The sequence below is a fragment of the Beta vulgaris genome, chromosome 4 (assembly GCF_026745355.1).
Source record: "Beta vulgaris subsp. vulgaris cultivar EL10 chromosome 4, EL10.2, whole genome shotgun sequence".
NCBI lineage: Eukaryota > Viridiplantae > Streptophyta > Magnoliopsida > Caryophyllales > Amaranthaceae > Beta > Beta vulgaris.
Window position 1 is genome coordinate 40,718,211 of NC_079205.1, and position 21,727 is coordinate 40,739,937.

At 35.5% G+C, this 21,727-nt stretch overlaps 1 protein-coding gene across 7 annotated transcripts in view; it reads right to left on the bottom strand.

Annotated features, from left to right (window-relative positions):
* Positions 1 to 21,727, bottom strand: part of LOC104907693 (phosphatidylserine decarboxylase proenzyme 3) — a 42,444-nt gene that overhangs the window by 2,639 nt on the left and 18,078 nt on the right. For 6 of the 7 annotated variants that reach the window (XR_007273450.2, XM_019252656.3, XM_048643115.1 and 3 more), the window contains 11 exons: positions 18,583 to 18,738; positions 18,278 to 18,362; positions 13,863 to 13,974; positions 11,426 to 11,526; positions 8,098 to 8,145; positions 4,133 to 4,279; positions 1,329 to 1,424; positions 1,159 to 1,233; positions 925 to 1,014; positions 249 to 335; positions 103 to 153 (listed from right to left, as the gene is read on the bottom strand). Coding sequence is in view for 6 of the 7 variants with exons in the window: in XM_019252656.3 (XP_019108201.2) it covers positions 103 to 153; positions 249 to 335; positions 925 to 1,014; positions 1,159 to 1,233; positions 1,329 to 1,424; positions 4,133 to 4,279; positions 8,098 to 8,145; positions 11,426 to 11,526; positions 13,863 to 13,974; positions 18,278 to 18,362; positions 18,583 to 18,738 (1,048 nt within the window). In the remaining variant the exon portion in view is untranslated. Of the gene's footprint in view, positions 1 to 102; positions 154 to 248; positions 336 to 924; positions 1,085 to 1,158; positions 1,234 to 1,328; positions 1,425 to 4,132; positions 4,280 to 8,097; positions 8,146 to 11,425; positions 11,527 to 13,862; positions 13,975 to 18,277; positions 18,363 to 18,582; positions 18,739 to 21,727 lie in introns of those variants that run through there. The other variant, XM_048643117.2, reaches the window with a different exon arrangement.

The following is a 21,727-nucleotide window of genomic DNA, read 5'->3' on the forward strand; positions in this document are numbered from 1 at the left end:
AACATAGATTTACATGTCAATTAGAAATATCAAGCATGTTGTCTTTCATAATTTATGATCGTCCTCATGTAACAAATCAACAGATCTTATATAAAAAACTACCTTCTCAAAGACACAAATTACAGTGCTTCCACCAAATGAGAAGTAGCCAAACTGCAACATCAGCAAACAACAATCGTCATGACGAAGGGGTAGAAAGTGGGAAAATATATGCAACAAACGCAAAGCAAATTTCAGGAATTGCAAACCTCCTCGCCCTTCTGAACGTAGTCACCTTCCTCCCTAGTAAAAGTAATGCTGCCAACCATTGTTGCTCCAATAGCAACAAAAGCTACCTGCAACCAGAATGCTAAGAGTTAGAAGAGAGAACAGTTTCTCCATAGAACTTGGAAACACTAGGATAACTGGTCTAAGCAATCCAAAGACTGTGTATTCAGGTCTACAAGTTGAAGGTGCATTTAGGTAGAATTGAGAAGCTCTGTTATTTCTTTCTCTTGTTGAGCCACTCCTCTGTCCTGAGTTGAAGTCAATCCAGGCTTATTTAATTCTGAATGGATACATTATTGCTCCATGCTGAGATGATCAGTGTGATCCAGGTTTTTACACATACACAAAAAGGGAGATGGAGCATTCCTGGAGCAATGTGCATTGTGCAATAGAAGAGCCATAGATAAAGTTAAATGACAACATGGACTTTGTGAGCATGAAAAACAAGAAAAAACGCGTGACTGCAGAAGTCACATACTAACAGCAAAGCCAGAATCATCTTTGATACAAGTAGTGAAAAGATGTCAGAAACTGTAGCCTGGAAATATGGAACAAAATCCCACATTCTGTTGGTAACATGTTGAAATTATAGACTCAACTCTTTTGTTCTCCGTAAAATGCAACAAAATTCCAGGTACAGGAAATAGATTGACAAACCTTTCCAAAAGCTGCAGTTGAAATTATAGACACAACTCTTTTGTTCTCCGTAAAGACATCACACAGGCTATTTACAGCAATTGGATTAACCTGCCTCAAATCGAAAAAAGAAAGGGAAAAAACGAAAAAGAAAAGACAGAAACAAAAAAAGCAAGAGAAGCTGGTGAAAATGAGAAAAAGAACTCCAATACTAGTATGATCACTGAACAAATAGCAACATGAAATTATTCATACAGTGTATAAGGACCCAGGTATAGGAACAAATCTCTCAACGGTCCCCGAAACTGGTAAATGGAAACGATGATAATCCTGCCATAATAATGAAATATTAAATCATCAAAGTGGCCGTACTGCTGGAAGGCTGATTGAATCTCCTTCTTAAAAAAAAAGAAGGTACCAATTACCTGAGGAGCCAACCGAAATATCACCAATGCTCCCCCAATGAAAGGAGTGGCAGAAACATCATTTCCTAATAGGCCTTTAATAGAAAACCTTCGACCCTGCATAATAATATTACATCAGCTAGGAAGCACACTTGTACATTTAGCAGAAACAACTAACATACAGCCGAAAATATATATTTATCATGTGCATTTTTTGAACAGATTGAGGGTCAAATGAGAAAATTTCTAAAGTGAGAAGCATAGATATTTTGTGAATATACTAAATGTGCATATACTTGTCATGTGCATTTTCTTACACAATGTACTTTTTTTTTAAAAAAGTGAAAGTATTTTATGCCTTGTGCTCGAAAACAATATTATGCATATTTAGCTTCAATAATATGCACATGTCGAGAACTAAATATGTATATTCAAATTTTCAAGATAAAATATTCTCTTAAAAACAAGCACATTTTGTTCAAAAAAAAGTTGCACATATAGTTTAAAATATAATGCACATTTAGTTCAAAACATATGCCAAAGAAACCTTTTCATACATATCTATACATACATACATACAGAATTTTTCCCCAAGTAAATTTCCGTAAAACATACTCCCTTCGTTCTCATTTGTTCATCCTGTATTGCCCATCAAGAAATTTCATATTGTTCTTGTTTTGAATCATCCTATATAAAGCCGAAATTTTGGACGTAATAAACCTCACAATTTTTTTAATTCCAGCCTTGTCCCTAGTTTACAAATTACAACTGCTTGGGACCACTCTATTTAATGCTTTCATTTGCTTCTTCTCTCTATTAACCCATCCATTTACTTAGTAGCACCATGTATTTATCCACCATTTGCTATTGTAATTATGCTTTTAATGAAGTGATCCGCGCACTTTTTATTCATTGGATAGTTCATACAGAAAAAATTTAGATGGTTGGCATGCACCATTCTTTTCCCTTATGATCCTTGTACTATTAGATCGAACTTGTGATTTTATGCTACCTTTTTTGTTTGCAATATTAAAATGCTCCACATTAATTACTTTAGCTAGAATATTTCTCATGACTTTCTCTCAACAAACAAAAGGAGCATCTTATCCATTTGTTTTTAACATTGGTTTCTCCCTTTATTCCAAACTAGCCTTTTAAGCACGCGATGCGTGTGACGACAATTTTTTTATTGTGATATTTCGTAATATCGAGTAGTTACTTATACATGCAAGCAATACATGCATCCACAACTCATTATAATAGTTTAAGTTGATAATTTTTTCAATAAAGGCTATGTTTTGTTCAACTTATTAGAAGTTATTTTCAGCAAAAATAAGTTCAAATCAGTTCAGAAAAGTTCATATAAGCAAAAATAGCATCATATGCACGTGATGCATGTGACAGTATATTAAAATTAATATTAACATCAAAAGTGTTAAAAAACTAACTTAAGAGTGTAATATTTATGTTGAATATTGATGAGTGTTATGATCTTTTATTTGCATTCTCTAGTGTAAAGAGTAATGTTTTCCAAAAAGGACTATGTCGAGGTAGGACAAGTTATCTTATATTTGCTAGATAATTCAACAACTCTCCTTTTAAACAATGATCTGTGTTATGTTTTTTATTTATTTAAAATAAATATACTTTATAGGCATATTTATGAATAGTAATTCAATTTATTTTCACTGGGTAATTGAGGTTTTTAGGCATCATATGGTGAGTAGTGCTTCAATAAAAAAATTATAAATTGATATTATATGATGATGTATGTTTATCTCTTTAATTAGTTATTATCCCAATTGATTGTGAGCCCCAAAAAAAGTAATTAAATTGAATATTCTCTAAAGGTTCTTAATTCTTTTTTGGTTTGCTAATACATGTTATTTGAAATTTCTATTGTAAGTGAGAGTTTAGATAATAATAATCTCTATAAATCTTTGCTTTTATAATTGTTTGAAAATTGAATTAGTCATTAGTTTATATTTTCAATTGTGAGTTTCCTCTTTTTCTACATTTTTATGTAATTCTTTTTGATATTGTATAACTTTCTTATTACCCATATTTGTGCAAATGAGGAAAGAATTAAAAAAATCTTTTATTATTTTGTGAGATTCAGGGTATATCAGTTTTTTCAAGAGGGGACACCATAGCTCCTCATTGGCTTATATAATAGAGATAAGAAAAGAAAAGAGAATGAAGAGAGGGTGTAACAATTATGGACTAGTTATAAACAAAAAGACAATCATGGCATATACAAAATACACATTTCGTTAAAACATGATTACAGTATAAAAATAAATAAAAGCCATCAGATATGATCAAGCCATGATCTGGTACTGTAAAGAAGTCGGAACATGAAGGCCATGTGATCTAGTCAATAGTTTGCAGCAGACATCGGAAATTAGCGCATATGATGCTGCAGTACTTCTCAAGAACCGAAGATGGCAATCCCCAACTCAATATATTAAGCTTGATTTTCATTCACTTTCAACTCCCCACCAAGTGCCTATGCTTGAACTTAAAAAGATGTAATGATTTATCCAGCATAAAAAGGTGGTGCAAGATTGCACAGTGCAGCTCGATGAAAAACAAATTAAGTTCGGTAACTCATTCTGCTGTCACATATAGAATGTTCTGCTTGGGATACTATGTGAAAGCCACAAGCAAGAATAACTCCTCTTTAATGAGTAAAACAAAGAACCCGGGGAAAGAACATCTCATTGTACACAAAAAAAAAAAACAAGAAGAAATCAACTACTTGTATTGACACAAAATTTAAGAGAACACTGTTTTACCCTTCATATGCAAATCATGAATAGTACCTTGATCCAGATTCTAGTGCTTTCCTCAACATTTTTAAAAGCCATTAGACGAGAATCAGCACCACAGACTGCATTATCATCACGATCTATGAAGGCAATAGGTCTTGCACCAGGCTTCAACTCTCGAATGAAAAATTCATTAAAGGTCTGCATAATAAAGATTATGAGTCAATTGATTGCAATAAGATGACAGAAATCATTAAACCAATTTAAGTAAAAGATGCAAAATGGTGACAGCAAAAGTTCTCTATGAAATCATAATCAAGCTAGATTGGCTCACAATACTTTGATCTACTTAGCAAGACGTCATAGCATATTATTCTTCCCTATCTATTGTCCCTTTCCGCAGCTCATTGGAAAGGATGGAATCTTAGTATTAACGAACAATCAGTACGAAAATTTGGACTTTTCCATAGTCCTTTCTTTGAACCCCCTTAACCCTTCCTCCCTTTGGGGTATAAACTATGGTTTTTGATGCTCACACCATTTGGATGCTTAATAAATTAAGTTGGATTTGAGAATTCTTTCTTTAATTATATGTACCCTCCTTGGCTGGCTGTGTAGCAGTAGGAAATATCCTTTTTATATGCTTGTTGACCTTTTCCAACACCACACACTTGAGCCTTCAAATCAGAATTTGGTCATCTTTTTGTCAAGGCATCAGAGAAGAAATCAGCAGAGATTCGATCATGTCCACAGTATTCGCTGTGATGACATGGAAGGATCTTGTGACGGATGGATGGAAAAAATCGCGGTTAAAGTGGCGTGAATATTGTTTGAAAAAATCACACTAACAAATTTATGTACTTCAACTTCGCATCATTTAAGTTTAACAAGTATTCCTTCAACATAATATGAGGGAACATAACATATACTTAGGTTATACATATGGTGAATGAACAATTACTTAAAACATGAGTGCTTTATTATTATAAATAAATACTAACTCATGTACATTACCCAAAAGGCTACGTCACGTTTTTTCTCCCTTTTTTTGGTGTTAGCACATAATTTTTTTTCTAGTTGCAAAATATTTTGTCCCTTTCTCTTTTTGGCCTGTAGTAACGGACATAATGGGAAAAAAACGTTCTATTGCAGCGAGTTAGCATTATGTAACGAACATTGCAGCGAGAAGGCCATGATTTTATCGCAGATTTATGTAACAACATATTACAAAATCGCAAGTTCAAAATCCGTTACATAACACGTGTTACTAATGGAACGATCAAGTCTTTATTCCACGCAAGCATTCCTTATGTCAGCTACGTTGGACTTTGGAGGCAGGGTTAGCATTAAAACAAAGATGACTACACCTTTGAAATGTCTTCCTTATAGATCTTTAGAACCGAGGAAGAATCTTTTGGGACCATGATCTTTTTGCCTCTTGGATCTTGACTTCATGTTTATTAAATTGCAAGAAGAAATTGCTGCTCATTACAAAAAAAAGATAAACTGTTTTGAAGACATTGGTGTTCAGTGAGCCACTAAGTTGGCATACTTTGCTACTCCCTTTGTCCCAAAAATGTTGCTAAATTAGCTTTTGGCACAGAATTATTAGGGAAGTAAAAAAGCAGAGAGCAAAAAGTCAATGGGTGGGTCTGGGATCCAACTTTCCACAGAAGAAGAGTAATTAGTCTTCCAATTTTGTTCTCGTTTCGAATTCAAACACTACTAACATAACTTACTTTGACTATATTATGCGAATTATACGAGAAAACAATATAGACTTGTGGAATCATGTTAAATTCACCTCATTGCATATTATAAAGGGAAATTTTATATGGTACCAAGGTACTATTGAATTTTCCATGTGGTAACATTGCGAGCTTTTGAAATTTCACGTGATATCCATCACTTATTAACATCTCTATGTGGTACCATGTCAAAAAGTTATTAACTCCCAAAATCCTAACCACCACCAACCAGCCATCTTCCTAGAGTACCCACTACCACTATCGTCACTAATCAGATCCACACCGTCCCCTCTTAGCATCCATTTAATCTATTAATCATTATCATAATGTTTAGCAAAAGTAGTAATGAAAGGTCAACGGATTGCAAAGAAGGCACCAAGTGGTTCTGGTTGGTGACTATAGTGGTAGCTAACACGCTAAGTGCTTAGGACGGTGGCATGTAGTATAATTATCTGAGATGGTACTGGTACCACATAGAAATATCAACAACTGAGGGCATGTGAAAAGCAAAAGCTTCCATATGAAAAGGTCAATAGTACAAGAGTACCATATACAGTTTCCCTATTTTCAAATACCAACTTTAATATTTTTTTGCTTATTAATAATCAAAGAGAGAAATTATTAGAGTCATTCATTAGCAAATGTGATAAAAGAAACAAGAATAACTACAAAGAAACAATGACATATGTAGCAACTAATTATGACATGCAGAAAAGGAACATGTAGCAACATTTTTAAAACGGACGGAGTATCTCAATGTCCCAATATTTTTTTTCACTCATTGTCAAACCTTTACTCATGTCTGATGAGGGATATAGACTATAGAGTTTCTTGCCTCCTCCTTCACTCATGTCTAATGAGTGAAATAGCTTCGGAATAGTTTGTAGAGATTGAAATTGGCTTTGGAAGAACTTTTGAAAAATTATCTTGAGGAATTTTTAAACCAAAACCCTTCAACTAGCATCTTAAGTCATATGCACTTTAAAAACCCGATGAATCGTCTCAAATTGAAACCTGATTTTTTTGGTTTCTGGGCTCAGACAAAGAAAACTTAATAGATATGAAGCTTAATATAATGGAAAAGTACAACATGAAAGTGTAGTTTGCTCCAAACATGCTGCTGCCTCATCCAAACTTTATATGTATTAAGTTTAAGAATAGACAAGAGTGTGACTTGCGCATAAATATTCGGCTCTCTTGTTGAGCTTATGCCTCTACATATGGGAACGAAAATTTGACTTATTTGATAAACCACAATCTGCTGAATATCCTAAACCATTCCGATCAATTTAAATTGCTAAGAAGACCTTAACTCTGCAACTACTGCTCTAATTATTCGTAAAACAAGACTAATCTCACTTCCAAGGTAGCAATGTCAGTCCCATATTATATATTCCCGCACACAATTACATGTCCCTTAGATTTGGTAAAACTCCAACAAGATTGACAACATACTTCAATATAGCCAAATATAACTCACAAGTCACAACTAGCTCAACCAATTTGAATGCAAAAGGAACCTTTCAACCGAGGATGATGCTCTAAGTGTCCAGTGGTCGTGGGACCTCTACCCATCTTTAGTCAAGCCTCAAAATGATAAAATGGTTTGCATATGCAAGAAAATAGCAATTACGATCTTGCGTATGCTGGATTAATTTTGTTACCTAACAAAAATTTCCCCAATCAGCAAGCCCCCTAACTTGTTACTGAAAAGAAGATTATAATGATGCACTGAGTTTCCACTGAGCTTCATAATACTTGATAAAGGAGCTCAATTAAAAAAATCATGTAGGCCTCAAACCTTCCTCAAACTTCCCAGATAAATTCAATTACGAGCAATGGACAAAACGTATACTAAGTCATTAGATTGATACTTATTACTGCAAATGTATCTACAAATACCTCATTCTTTACAGAAGTTTTAATTGCAACCAATTCAACTTGTGCTTATAAACCAAGTCCAACAATGAATATGCACACCCACTTGTTTCACACTGTATTAGATGCATTATGCACGCATATATCATTAGATTATGATCTACAGACTTCTTAGGCTCCCTTGGCTGCACCAGCGTCATCGAAGAATGTGTGATTCTAAAGATCCTATAGCCCCCAATTAAACCGAAAGAACTTCCCAGAAATATTCTTGCTGAAGGGTAAATTTTCATAGGAAATCTAATATTATGCTTAAAACAATATTGGATGGGTTCATGCCATGTATTAAATAAAGAGGAATTCATAGTGCACAAGTCTTCTTGACACCATTCATACCTTAAAATGATCCAAAGGGTATTTTGTTTCAGATAAGTTCAGCTGATCCTGCAAAATAGTGTATACCATGCATATAATATTAATTCAGGAAAAATGAGAAGTAAAGAAGCAACTGAGGCCTCCCAAATATAATAATAGAGTACATGATACTAATGATTATGTTGTAATTTTAATTGTTCTTTGCACATCAGAAATTAAGATCGTGTAATAGTTAATTTACTCGGAGCAGAATAAAGTTTTTGATATTTGAACAGCACTTAGTAAATGTAGGTGGTTTATATGAAAGCATGTGACATATTAGAGCCTTCTAGTGTACTCTCTGTAGCTCAATTCAAATAATTAGTGAAGCAAAGTTCATGCGACTGTCAGAAAATAATTAAACATATTTTTGAAGACGGCAGCTAAATTTCCTAAAATCATGTTTATAGCATCTCCAGCCATATATGATATCCAAAACAACATAACCATTTAACTAGTTAAGAAGAAAAATAAAAAAGTTGATTATAATTGCCTTACCTAAATGTCAAACATGGCAGCAAAAGAAAACTACTAGTAATTGGAGAAAATCAAAGAGAAACAAAAGATGAGTAACTTCAATATCTCCTCAATCTTAATTATTGTACTCCCAACAACAAAACTAACTAGTTTGGTAAATCACCAAAAGATTCACAGTATAATTGAAGATGATCAGCCTATACTTTGCGGAAGACGCTAATTAAAGAAAATTATCGAACCTACTGGGGATGATTCTCCTATCCCTTACAAGTTTTTCAACCATTTGGAGGTCTGAGGCTCGCTTTCTAAAGCATGTTCTTTGGTAGAACGGCTGAAAAGGGTAAGATCCAGAATCCTAACAAAGGATGAACAGAAACAAAAGAATTTTAGCTTTCTAGCAGGTGTAATTTACGAATTTTCATGAACTTCATAATCACTGAACACTAAGTCAATCTCGTTCTTTTCTATCTTATTTTCTTCACTTGTGGGCCATGGAACTTGACCTTGTCATTGTTGGAAATTACTGGAGTTCAACCTGCTAAAGAGTAATAAGGAACAGGAGTTGAAGGAGAAAGGGCTTGCAAAAATCTGGACGATCATTTCTATGGAGGCCTATATGAACGAAGGGTCAAACCATCTAATGTCGAGCGTTTTAATTTCTACTGCTTATGTCTAATCATGCCAAGCGTTTAAAATTTCTTACTTGAGGGTCCATATAGTTTGAATCAAGCACTTCATCATGAATACCCGTGAACAAGTTATAGGGTCACATTTGCAGGCAAGAAAGCAGCACCAAACACGTGCATAAATCAAGGAACAAATCCTCGACCAGAACTTATTACTCTACTTATTAGCCAAGGAAAACACACAAATGGTAGGAAACTTCACAGCCTTTCAAGAAACAACGAACTAGGATTAGGAAACTTCAAGAACCTATGAGGCTATGAACTCTCTAACATAATCTATTTAAACCAGCCAATTAGGTGATCAAGCCATTGAACTTGTTTAGATGGTTTCCCAACCCACCATCTTCCCTAATCCCAACTTTTTCAAGAGCAATTTATTAGATGAAGATTTTCATGTAGTACATTTTCTTAAGTGTCCCCTACAATCTTTTTGGACCCTTTTTCTCTAAGGCTATCTACTTAGTCTCCAGCGTGAGGTCGCACAAAGCTTTCATTCTTTCCAATTGAAATTACGTATACTATCACAGAATACTCTCACAATTAAGTTCCTCGTGCAACATCAAATGCACATATGTCTATACTACATTGCACGTACATTTGTACGACCTCTGTTTATAGATTTCCGTGACCACCTAAACCTAGACAAAGATCAGGAAACTCCGAAATCTTCCCAGATTCAACCACTAGATAACCTAATACATTGAGTATTTTCATGCTTTCCTAAATACAATCAACCTACTCGTATAAGATACATGGAGCACCCAATGCACCAAATTCTCTGAACTATGGAACATCTTGTATGCTGTTCAGATTTTGGAACCTATACTTTATGTTTCGTCACAAACATAATGGACCAGCAATACTGGGCTTGCAACCCATGAAACTAGTTGCCTGTGATAGAACCACCTGCACAACCAACTCCTCAGGCACCAGTATACCACAGTAAGAAGAAAAGGTTGAGAAAGAGAGAAAGAAGATGATAGAATGAGAGAGAGAAATAGAGTTCTTGTATTACTGACAATAAGGAAAACAAATAAAAGAGGTATTCGAGTGACCCCCACACTCCTTGATTACTATCTGTAGAATAATTTTTGGATGATCCTCCTTAATTCCCTATCTTTCTATTTATACTAAGCCATTAGTACTATTCTCTCTCTAAGGAAGGTTCCCTGCTCTTTCCTCAATGATTGTGCCAAGGATTGCAGCCCCCTTTTCTCTGCCACCTAGCTGTGAATCAGCAGAATCAGGTACTACCCCAGGTGTCCCTTTGCTGACGTGGTGCCTTGAGTAATTAATTCTCACAGGAGGCCTTTGGTGGGCTGGCTGACGAGTGAGATCCATTACATTGCCATTCCTTCACTTTGTAGATATGATCAACATCATTCTATAGGTTGGGGGCTTGAGTTGCTTTCTGTGGCACCTCACATAAGAAATGACTCTATGCCATTGTAAATATTTGTTAACCTCCTGGCTTTCCACCAGAAGAAAAACATCTTGGCCATGATATTTTCTGGGAGACTGTAAGTGTTTCGAGGGTATAATGATTTTATACCTAGCCCCCTTTTATGTTAGGTTAGAACCTCCTTGATTTCTTCTTCATATAGAAGTGGTTTTCATTATCACTACAAAAAATTCATTCTCACTCCCTCTCAAGATACAGAACCCATTTTTCCACTTTAGGATGCCTTAGAATACTTCACTCATTTGTTTTGGGTCGGGACTACATCTCAACTACAAAATAAAATTGCCCATTATCCTCCATCAGCTCTACCTTTTCCGTCGTATTTATAAAAATTATCCACTATCTTCAATCATGCCTTCCTCTTTCCTCAATATTTAAAAAGATTATCCACTATCTTCAATCATGCCTTCCTCTTTCCTCAATATAAATTTTCCAAATGACCCACCTTATACTCCCTCCTTAATCTCCATGCCAAAAGCAAATAAGCAATGTATTTTGAGATGGAGGGAGCACTTTGGGAGTAAGATAGCTGAATAAGTGCATGTAAGCAAGAGATTGGGTCATACGACAGAAAGAAAATCCTACACCCCCCTAAATGACACAACTAAGAAAAGCCTGTACCAATGACGAGGACAGGTTATAATTATAACAAACTACCAATAGGAGGAAATCATGAGAATCATACCTTGAAAAGATCAATAAATTTTGGGATCTCTTTTATCGAATCAACCGAATTCATTTTGTCCCCTTGTTTTTCAGAGAGTTTCTGCATAATTTCCTTGCCTCCTGCACCAAACTCAAGTAAATAACTCCAGGAAATATATAATGATAAGATAAAGGTAATTCCAGCGCTGACTGGTTTAACCTTCAAACACAATGAAGGGAATGACCAATGGAAATCAAATAAAATGTGCAAAAAGAAATAAGCTAAAGCCTAAAATAATGCAAAATTGTACATATATCATGCAGATTGAGTGTAACACATGGAAATGCAATACACATTGACTAAATTATGTAAAAGCGACGAGAGAAAACCACTCAAATCTTAAAAATTGCTTTAATGATTAATACTTCTAATGTGACACAAGTACTTCTAAATATGAGTCAAATCCTTCTTAAAAGATTTCAGTTATGTAGAATAGAATTACAAAATATAAATCTAAAGAATACACAATAGTTATAAGATTGATGCATACATTCCAAAACCAAGCCCCACGAAGTCTATGAACTACAGATACATGTGCTCAATCACCAAAATAATGTCAGTTTGCTGTGAACATTTGGGCAATTTTTTTTATCTATATAGAACCATGGGCCGCGAACATGAAAAGCTAGTTTTAAAGATCCACACGCATAAAATAGCCCAAACTTTTAAGATCCGCAAGCATTGGAACTATAACCTATAAGAGGAGCCAGCAAGCATAAGATAAAGAACCCTTTCTGAAAACCTAACATTTAAATGTGCCTTTCCTGACCTTTTATTGTCTCAACCTTCAATAATTTGCTAGCATGCTTCATGCTAAGTGCCCTAAAAATGAAACTTCCGAATAGTTGACTTCTAGTGAGCTTAGGACAAGATGAATCTAAACTTGGCATGTTTTTATTAAAATGAATGATATATTTACCTCATCATTACACTTGCCGCAGCAATTCAAGCAAGTCAGGCATACATCACTTCAAAACAAATCTAGATGTTTTACTCTTTTGTTTTCATTCTATATAATGACACATAGAGTACATAGAAACACTTTTCTCTGCATAATTAGAGCAGAATGTGCAAATAATTAGATAACAACTCCTCTTAGAAAGAAATGTATCATGACAACCTGAACTTAATCTTAAACATCACCAGAAATAGAGGACACTCATAGAAACAAAGTAAACGATAGGTCATGGACCCTTATGGAGATGAGAGCATTTTTGCGTCATCTCAATAATGTAATCCTCTTACTACCACAAAAAAGGTGAGCCTGAGTGTAAAACAGACCATAATTTGATTCTGGAAAATGGATATGGCATTCAACCAAGAGATTCGGACAAGAATTAACATCAGGGTACACATTCATATTCATGTAACTAATCTTTCAGTTTTTAATTTTAATTAAACCATCGAATAATCGGTAACAGAGACTGCATTTAGATGGAAGAAAACACATGAGACAAAAAATTTAGCTCCTCAAGACAGATTAAGAGCCTTGCAGATTGGATACTCCATCATGTAAGTCTCTAACACTTAACTTAAGCTTATCTAAAATCCACTTTCAAACCATGTTAATTGTCATCCCCTTAGCACCAACTTCCACCTCAATTTCTGTGAGAACACATAATTGATTGAGATTGTTGATCAACAAAACCAAACAACACACAAGACTCAGCTTCAAATTATATGAGACTATAAACAATAGCAACAAATTTGATCCTGGAAGAGGAATTGGAGCTGGCTGCTAGCTGCAGTGCAGATCAAGTGAGCTTCACCAAATTCATAGATTACTGGGCTTCCAGGGTAGAATTCAAGCTCCAAATCTTGACACATAAACACCAAGTCTCCTAAAAACCCTCAGAAAGTCAGCCTCTAATGTTCAGGGACCCCAATGGAATAGCAAAGGGGACCACAGACCAAGGAATTTCACTATAGCTCAGAAAGATGTCACACATATATTCTCCTGGAAAGGGTCTTTTACTGGTATTACTTTACCTATAAAGAACTGATAAACTATCCAAGGATCAAAGCCAACAACTTCATATCTTCCACATGAGAAAAGCTGAGATGTCTGATCAGATAAAAGCAGAGACTTGTTATCAATTTCACGTAAATCACATAAAAGTAATACTACTCCCCAGTACCAATTTTCATATACAACTGACTATTGACATTCAGGCAAATATTCATTCACATCCAAAGATCAAAGCCAACAACTTCATATCTTCCACATGGGAAAAGCTGAGATGTCTGATCAGATAAAAGCAGAGACTTGTTATCAACTTCACCTAACTCACATAAAAGTAATACTACTCCCCAGTAGCAATTTTCATATACAACTGACTACTGACATTCAGGAAAATATTCACTCAGTCACCCAAGCATGGGAGAAAATTAACAGAGCTCCTTTAGTTGATTGTACCTTTTTCAAGAAAGTATACTCCCGGCTTATTTTGGTACAAGGCTCTCATCGCCAAAACAATCTTTCCATCAATTATTTCTTCCACCAACCTCTTTGTCATACGATCAAAAACCTAGAACATCAGCAGAATTTCTCATCAATAATTTAAGGATAGGCGTAGAAATCTGTCATGTCAATGTATCAAAAAACATATAACGATACAAATATGTAGTCACGAAAATTCAAAATAGCTGCACGACTCTATAATAACTAAGCTACCAAATATCAAAATGCTCACAAGTACAAAAGATCAATATGAAAAAGATCTCCTATCTATCCAAGATATAGACCGGATGTACATCAAGAAATATAAAAGAAACGTTTATCAAATGGATTGGGTCAATGTCAAGGGTTTTCCATCCCGTTTATATACGACACTAACACAGACACGAGATGAGAACGACCTCTACCAGCTCTAAGAAAAATACGGGTAGGTACAATTTGTCTCTGGATATGGGAAACCAACCTCGATCCCTTTGCATCGGAACATGACAAACATTGTAGCTGTAACAACTTTTAGGGCATTGAGCTAAATGGTCAAAAATTCATACTACAGTGAGTGTGTTGGAACTTTAGGATAAATTAACATTACCATGGGAATGAACAATGATTTTTTTCACAAAGTACATACAAATTCATTCCCATTACCACCATTTACGACCAACTACCAAACGGATTGTTAGGAGCATTCCATGTCTTATTTAGTGTAAAGTTAGAGAGAAACATTCATACTACAGTGAGTGTGTTGGAATTTTGGAAGATCTTATTTCCAAATGCCCACAATTTTAAGCCCTGTGTTTAACAATTTATAATATTACTAAATGGGACGATGGATTGACTCTTCATGATCCAAAACTTCAAGAATTGTTTATGACTGATCATCTTATAACTTTATCATTAGGGGGTATCATAGCTATAAGTAATTAAGTAGTCAAGTTTTGTGGAGTTGTTTGTAATTGAACATGAGTATGTCTTTAAGTTGCTTGCACAAGGTTGAAAAGCTCATTCCAAGCAATCATTTCGGATGGTAGGTAACAATTTACAAATGTATTGTAGCAGCTAAATTTTTATTGAATTTTTGTTTGATTTATGCTTACTATTTAAACGTCTTATGTTCAATTTGCTGCCCACTAATTCTTTTAGTTCTCTCATAAATTTTCAAAAATAATTCGGACAACCCGCAAATTTTCAAACTGGTCGAAATACCCATTTTTCTATAGTTCTTGAAGTTCTCTTGCTTTTTGCTTGATGCTAAACAACCCAAACATAGAGCAACTGTACATTGAAGCAAGTTTTGTGAAATGATCCTTCCACTTCGAGTTAACTCACTATTAATTTATTTCTACCAAAATTATAAACTAACTTCTTGATTATTTATAAATTTAGACTTTAAAACAAGCAGACAACATCTCTGATTATTAGCAAATTCAAATTCATGGTTCTTACATTAATCAATGCCTTAAAATGTACAAATTCTTTGTAAAAGCTTCTACTTGCTCAATAACCTGTAAAATGATTATTGAGCTCAGTACAACAATACGAGAAGCTGGGAAAACCAATGTCGTAGAGGAGACTGTCCTATATGACTATATCAAGACTGAAAGTTACAACAATACGAGGACCAAAGGTTACACTTATAATCAGACCAAAAGAAATACCTGGACTAATATGTGTTTATGTTATTAACTTAATATGCATTTATTATGTCATATTGAAACATAATCTATAAGCCGTAGGTAGGTTAAAGGCCTCAATTAGGTTATAAACGTCCCAGCCCAATATCCACCAAGGAAAATAAAACAAAATAACGAAAGAAAAAGTAAATCATTGGAGAATCAGGTATGACTTATATGAGTATAGTTTGTGCACTTCATGTCTTGAATGAGCTTTTATCTTATTACGCAAAATATATATTTATTTGAAAAGGTTTTATTTTATTTTTCCTTGGAGAATATTGGACCGGGACAAATTAAGGCTTTTACTTCGTCTTGATTACAGGTTCAAGAGTCATTAAAACTATTAAACGGAGGTTTGGTTGGGATTTCAACTATCATTAATGTCCGTCTTCATTAATACATACTATGGGTACTATGTAGAAAACATAAAAAACTTAAGGGTACATTATAGAATAAAAAACATTAGGGGTACGGCGTAAATTTCTAAAAAATATAGGGGTATATCATAGAATAACCCAATATGATAACCACACTGGAACTTATCATCTTAAACTATGTGTCGGGTTTATATCTTTCTAGAATGGAGGAAATATTTTTTAAGGCGATAATTAATGCAAGAACCATCAATCTAAATTTGCCGACAATCAGAGACGTCATCTTGTTTTAAAGCGTAACATTATAAAGATACAAGATTATATCTTCTAATTGTTGTAGAAGTATAAATAACATACAAAGACGGTTAAGTCAAAGTAGAAGGACCAGAAAGCATAGCAACAAATAAAAAACAAAATTATTACTGGAATGACTTGAAAATGATATTTTTACCCGTTTATTCGCGGGTGTTGGAGTTCTGTTGAAATCATTTGAGGTCATTAGAATATTTAGTGGCTAGCAAACAGAGTATAAGATTTTTAACAAGCGTCATAAATCGAACAGAAGATACACTAAGGGGTTGTTTGGTTTGGGGTAATTAAGAAAGGGAAAGAGAACTAAAACCCCTATTGTGTATTTGTGTTTGTACGAGGTTTATTTGAATTCCATTTCCCCTATTTAGTCAAGAGTTCCCTCACATACCTTAATCCTCATTTCTCACTCACCTAGTGGAATTTCAAAAACCCCAAATCCATCTACACCATGGCTTCCCTTGACCACAATCTTAAACACCATCCAACTAGTCCACCCAACCACCTTCCCCCGACATCTAGGCACCCCATCGCCAAACACCCTCTTCAAAAATACTGACAAGCCAACCCCCTATCAGTTTACCAAACCACCTTGTATCCTAGGCCACAAGCCCACCACCAAAGACAAGATCAACAACCGAAAAAAGAGCCTCCATCAATGCCATGCACTGCCAACCACCACTCAGTACACCCTAAACCACCGAGAAAGAGGAATATGAAGAGGGAGAGAGGAAGTCTTAATAAAGAAATAGCCAGAAAGAAAAAAAAAAAACCAGATGTGGAGTTTATATGGTCGAATTTAAGTGTAAAAGTCTGTTGACGTGTGAAGTGATGGTGGAGATGGTGGTTTCTGTTATGGTGGCGGTGGGGGAGGGATTAGGAAGCTCCTATGGTGGTGGGGAGAATGGAAGAAGACCATTGAGAGATATGAGGTTTACATCTCCTATCAACCAAATGCGCACTAACATATATGGATTCCTTTCCCTTCCCTAACCAAAACATAAGAGAGAATTAAGGGGGTTTCGCTTCCTTTCTTTTCAGCTCCCTTGATTCCACTCCTTTCCATAGTAGTGAACCAAACGCCCCCTAAAAGTTTAGCTGCTATAATAATAATTTCAAACTTATCCACCATCCAAGACAATTTTCGTAAAATGAGTTTCTCAACCTTGGGCAAGCAACTAGAGAAATCACTTAAGTTTATGTTATGTCAAAATTCATAAAGTTAAGTACACTACTAGACTATTTACAGTTGTGGTACCCTCCAATGATAAATTATAAGCGAATCTGTTACAAACAGTTCATGAAGTCGTGGAGCACAAAGAGTCAATCCATGTCCCATTCAATAATATTATGTGGGCATTTGAAATAAGATCTTGCTAACATATTCACTATAGTACGAGTGTTCTTCTCCAACTTTAGAGTAATATCATATATAGAAAGCCCTAAATGTTAGAGGAAGAGAGGATTTTGCATCTAATCAGAAAAATCTTTACTGGACCACGAGAATCCTTAAGTTGAGACTTAATTCTTTAACATCATTAGTAGTGACTAGTGAGCAATAAAAGAGGACGTGTAAGAGAGGCGCCCAAAGCTAGTAAATGTAGGAGAAACTACAAGCCAACCACATTTTATGTCCTAAGATAACCTTGAGTTTCTCTCACAAATATACACCAAAGAGAAGCAAGAACTACTGTAATCCACGGGGATTTCTACCTGCAGGAGCCAATGTGAGAGTTCACATCCTTCTCACCAATCATAACTCAAAAGCATCCGTCAAGCAAACTTATCAGCAGCATAACAGAATATTACAGGCTCGCAAAATTCAAGTTAACATGAAGGACATTAAACACTAAATACCAGAAAAATGAGTAAAGAGATGAGAGATCATGGGCAAATTAGCAATTATAAGTAGCAAACAACACCATCGGAAAGTATATATTTACTAGCATGACCTGTAGATAGAGAGAATAGTACTACTGCGTTAAACAAGCACAAAAGGATCTTCCGCAGTTTATACCAGAATATGTCTCGTCTTTGTGGCCAATTGCGAGCCAGTGCCCTCAGATGAGTAGTGTGCCCACTCACTCAGCTTGAGTAGCCATCTAAATCCATTGAACAGAAATGAAAAACAGAATGAGAAAGTCTACTTATCAGACACAAGAATTGAGAAGAAAAACCAGCAATAGTTAACAAGCTGCAAAACAGAAAAAAAAAAAAATCCAGTTCATTGGTGCTGCTAGCCTAGGAACGGGTTAGGCACTTAGGCTACGTGATCCAGAATTTTATAAACTACCAGACCTTACATCAGTGATATATTCTTACCCATATGAAGCCTGCTTATCTGTTAAGAAGCTCCCGCTCATGACATTGTTTCTTGCTCCTTCATTGAAACACAAGGTCATATGAACCATGCTACCCACCCGATTGGAAGCATCAAGCGATTCACCACAAACGGGACAGGTGTTTATGAGTGGTTCCCTGCAAACCAGAAACAAGCATCAGACACTGAAGCTGACTCATGAAATATATCAAGAACAGAAATCATAACTGCCAAGGGGACAATTCACAGCACTACTGCAGAAAAAAGCGCAGATGAAAGAAAAGAAACATATTCTTTAACAGTCAGACATAGGATTACATGTTGCCCAAAGACGCAGAAACAAAAGGCTTATTATGCTGTCCCTACACGCCTTCTCAGCCAAGTCCCAAAAAGGGTGCCCCATTACATTAGATGACTTGTCACCAACATGAAAATGGAAGCAGTCCCATCAAAGAAGTTCCAAGCAACGGCTCATTTTTTAGTGAATTTAAAGATATGGAAAAGTATCATGTAACCATTCCTACCTGTGGCTAATTAACACGATTCACATACAAATATATTTCCAGTTGAACACCGCATAATATCTTCAACTCGAAATAAATAAATCATTTGCCTAGGCAGTAGCGGATATGCATCCAGCAAAGCACAGCATAAAAAAATAATCTTATTGAGGCAACCTCCTATAGAGACCTCTCTTTGTGGTCGTCCTGCTCACGATATCAACGGATAAGAGTAATTTTCTTTTCTTTTTTCTCTTTTTCACAGAAGGAATTTTATCAAGTGGGACAGATGAATCATAAGTAGCCATTGTTCCTTATTCCTATTTTTAAATTTCTAATTCCAACAGCTTCTCCTATAATAAACGTCTCATCTGAGGATTAACAGTTCCCTCAAGATCAACCAGCTCATGTCCTTCTTGAGTTGACTTTATTCCTTTCTTGGTCGACATGGAGGTCAAGGTGTTGTTCATACCTATAAAAACCTAAACACAAATAAGTCTTAAGCGGACATGGTTCATTATTCATATGTTCCAATATCTAGTTCTCATGGCATCTCCTAGAATCGATTCTTTCTCCGAGGCTTAACTCTTCCCTCAAGATCCAACTACGTCACATCTTTCTTGTGTTGATGTCAATCCTTTCTTGGTTTTGAAATTTTATATTCCTTTTGACAATACTAGACAACTCAAACCTTTTCACTAATCTCCTCCTAGTGATAGGGTTCCGACCCTCCCATATGGGTCAGAATACCCTATTGCCTGTGTGTCATGCAGGGAATTAAAATTCTCCCGTTCCGTTACAGAACGGCCGTTCTGTAACGGATTTTGGATTTGCCGTTCCGCGAAATCCCGTTACGGAACGCCATAATAAAATTCACATACTTCTCGCCGTGTTGTCCGTTCCGTAACGCGAACTCGCCGCATTAGAACGCTTTTATCACCGTTACATCCGTTTTTTTCAAACATTGGCCAAATTCTTTCTATGATTTAATTATATAGTTAATGAAACATGATATTCTATTAGATTTGATTATATTATGTTGTAATAATGCTTCATAAACTAAAAAAATGCAAATAAAGTTGAAACATAGTTATGTGAATTTTTTTAAAAAATTCACGCCGCGTCGGCCGCGAAACGTTCTATTTGCCCGTTACAAGCCGTTCCCGCGACAACGTAACCGTTCCCGCGAACGCGAACGCGACCGAGTTTTTTTTCCCTGGTGTCATGTCTCCAAAACCTCATATTCACCCCCTCACCTACTCGCATGGCCTCCATCTCCTAAACATCATACCTCATCCCCTCACCTACTCACACGGCTTCCATCTCCTAAACATCATACCTCACCAACCCACAAGGTCATCAATAACAAACAGCAAATATGCACACCATAACCACCACTCTGATTGTCATATCCCTTGGCTTCCCACTTTTTGTTTTGTCTAATCGCCACCTCCAAAACAAAACTGGGCATAGTAGACAACCCCAATTGGGACCCATATAAAGGACCCCAATGGCCTAAAAAGGGTAGCTCCCATTTAAGACTCTTTTACATACTCCTAAATAAAATCACCTATTAACAAGCTATCCTTGTGATATATTCCTAAATCAAAGCCACAAATTTGGTTATGCATATTCTGGTTCATAGAACTTAAGAGCTGTTCTGTTTCAAGTGAAATTTGTTATTACGCAAAGCAGTTTAACAAATGTATAAACTAAAAGTAAGTTATATGACAATTAAACACATTTATCAAATGATCAAATCATAAACTTGCTGCCCGATACTAAAGTAATCTCATATTCTTTTATCACTGCCCAAAGTTAATCCTGTGAAAAAACAACCCAGCCAAATAGGAAATTTATGCAGTATTTATGTTCCTGAAAATTCTTCAATTCTCTCCAGTGAACATTCAAGGACAAAAAACTATTGTGAAGCATCTCTCTACAGCACCATCCTCTCATTTATCCCTCCCAAATCCATTCTCACAAATGCTTAATGCCAACGACTCAATTTTCTAGTGAGCCCTTTTCCATACACAACCATCCAAATGTAAACAGGATACTTTCCATATCTTTAAGGCGTGGACCCTTTAGTATTTCTCACTCTACCAATATAGCCCACGCCTTCATTGAAGATGATGAAACAACAATAGAGTAATGCCGATGCCACCCATCCACACCCAATAAAAGGTTCCACATAGTTTACCTCTAGTATAAAAGTTCACGACTACCTTCTACTCCTCTGAATTACTTGCAGCAATTGGACTTGTACACTATTCATACACTCTTCTGATCATCTAGGATGATTAATATGTGAGGTTAAACATAGTTATATGTGATCTTGTTAGATCTGTCTCAATGTATACTTTCAAATATCAACATTTTATAATTTTTACATAAAGGATAATGAAAGATATCAATGGTTAAAGTTGTGCATTGGGAGGAGCAAAAATCCTAGTGTTGCAAGTAAATTGGAACGGAGGTAGTGTCATTAAACTTTTACAATATAATAATAACATCTGCCCACTTATCCATCTCCTAAACTGGGCATGAAGGGGTGTTTCTAGTAAATTAGGACAGAGGGGAGTAACATATTTAGTAGCATAGTTGATAGAGGAGCAAAGACTACAAACTTATCATGGGATATTGG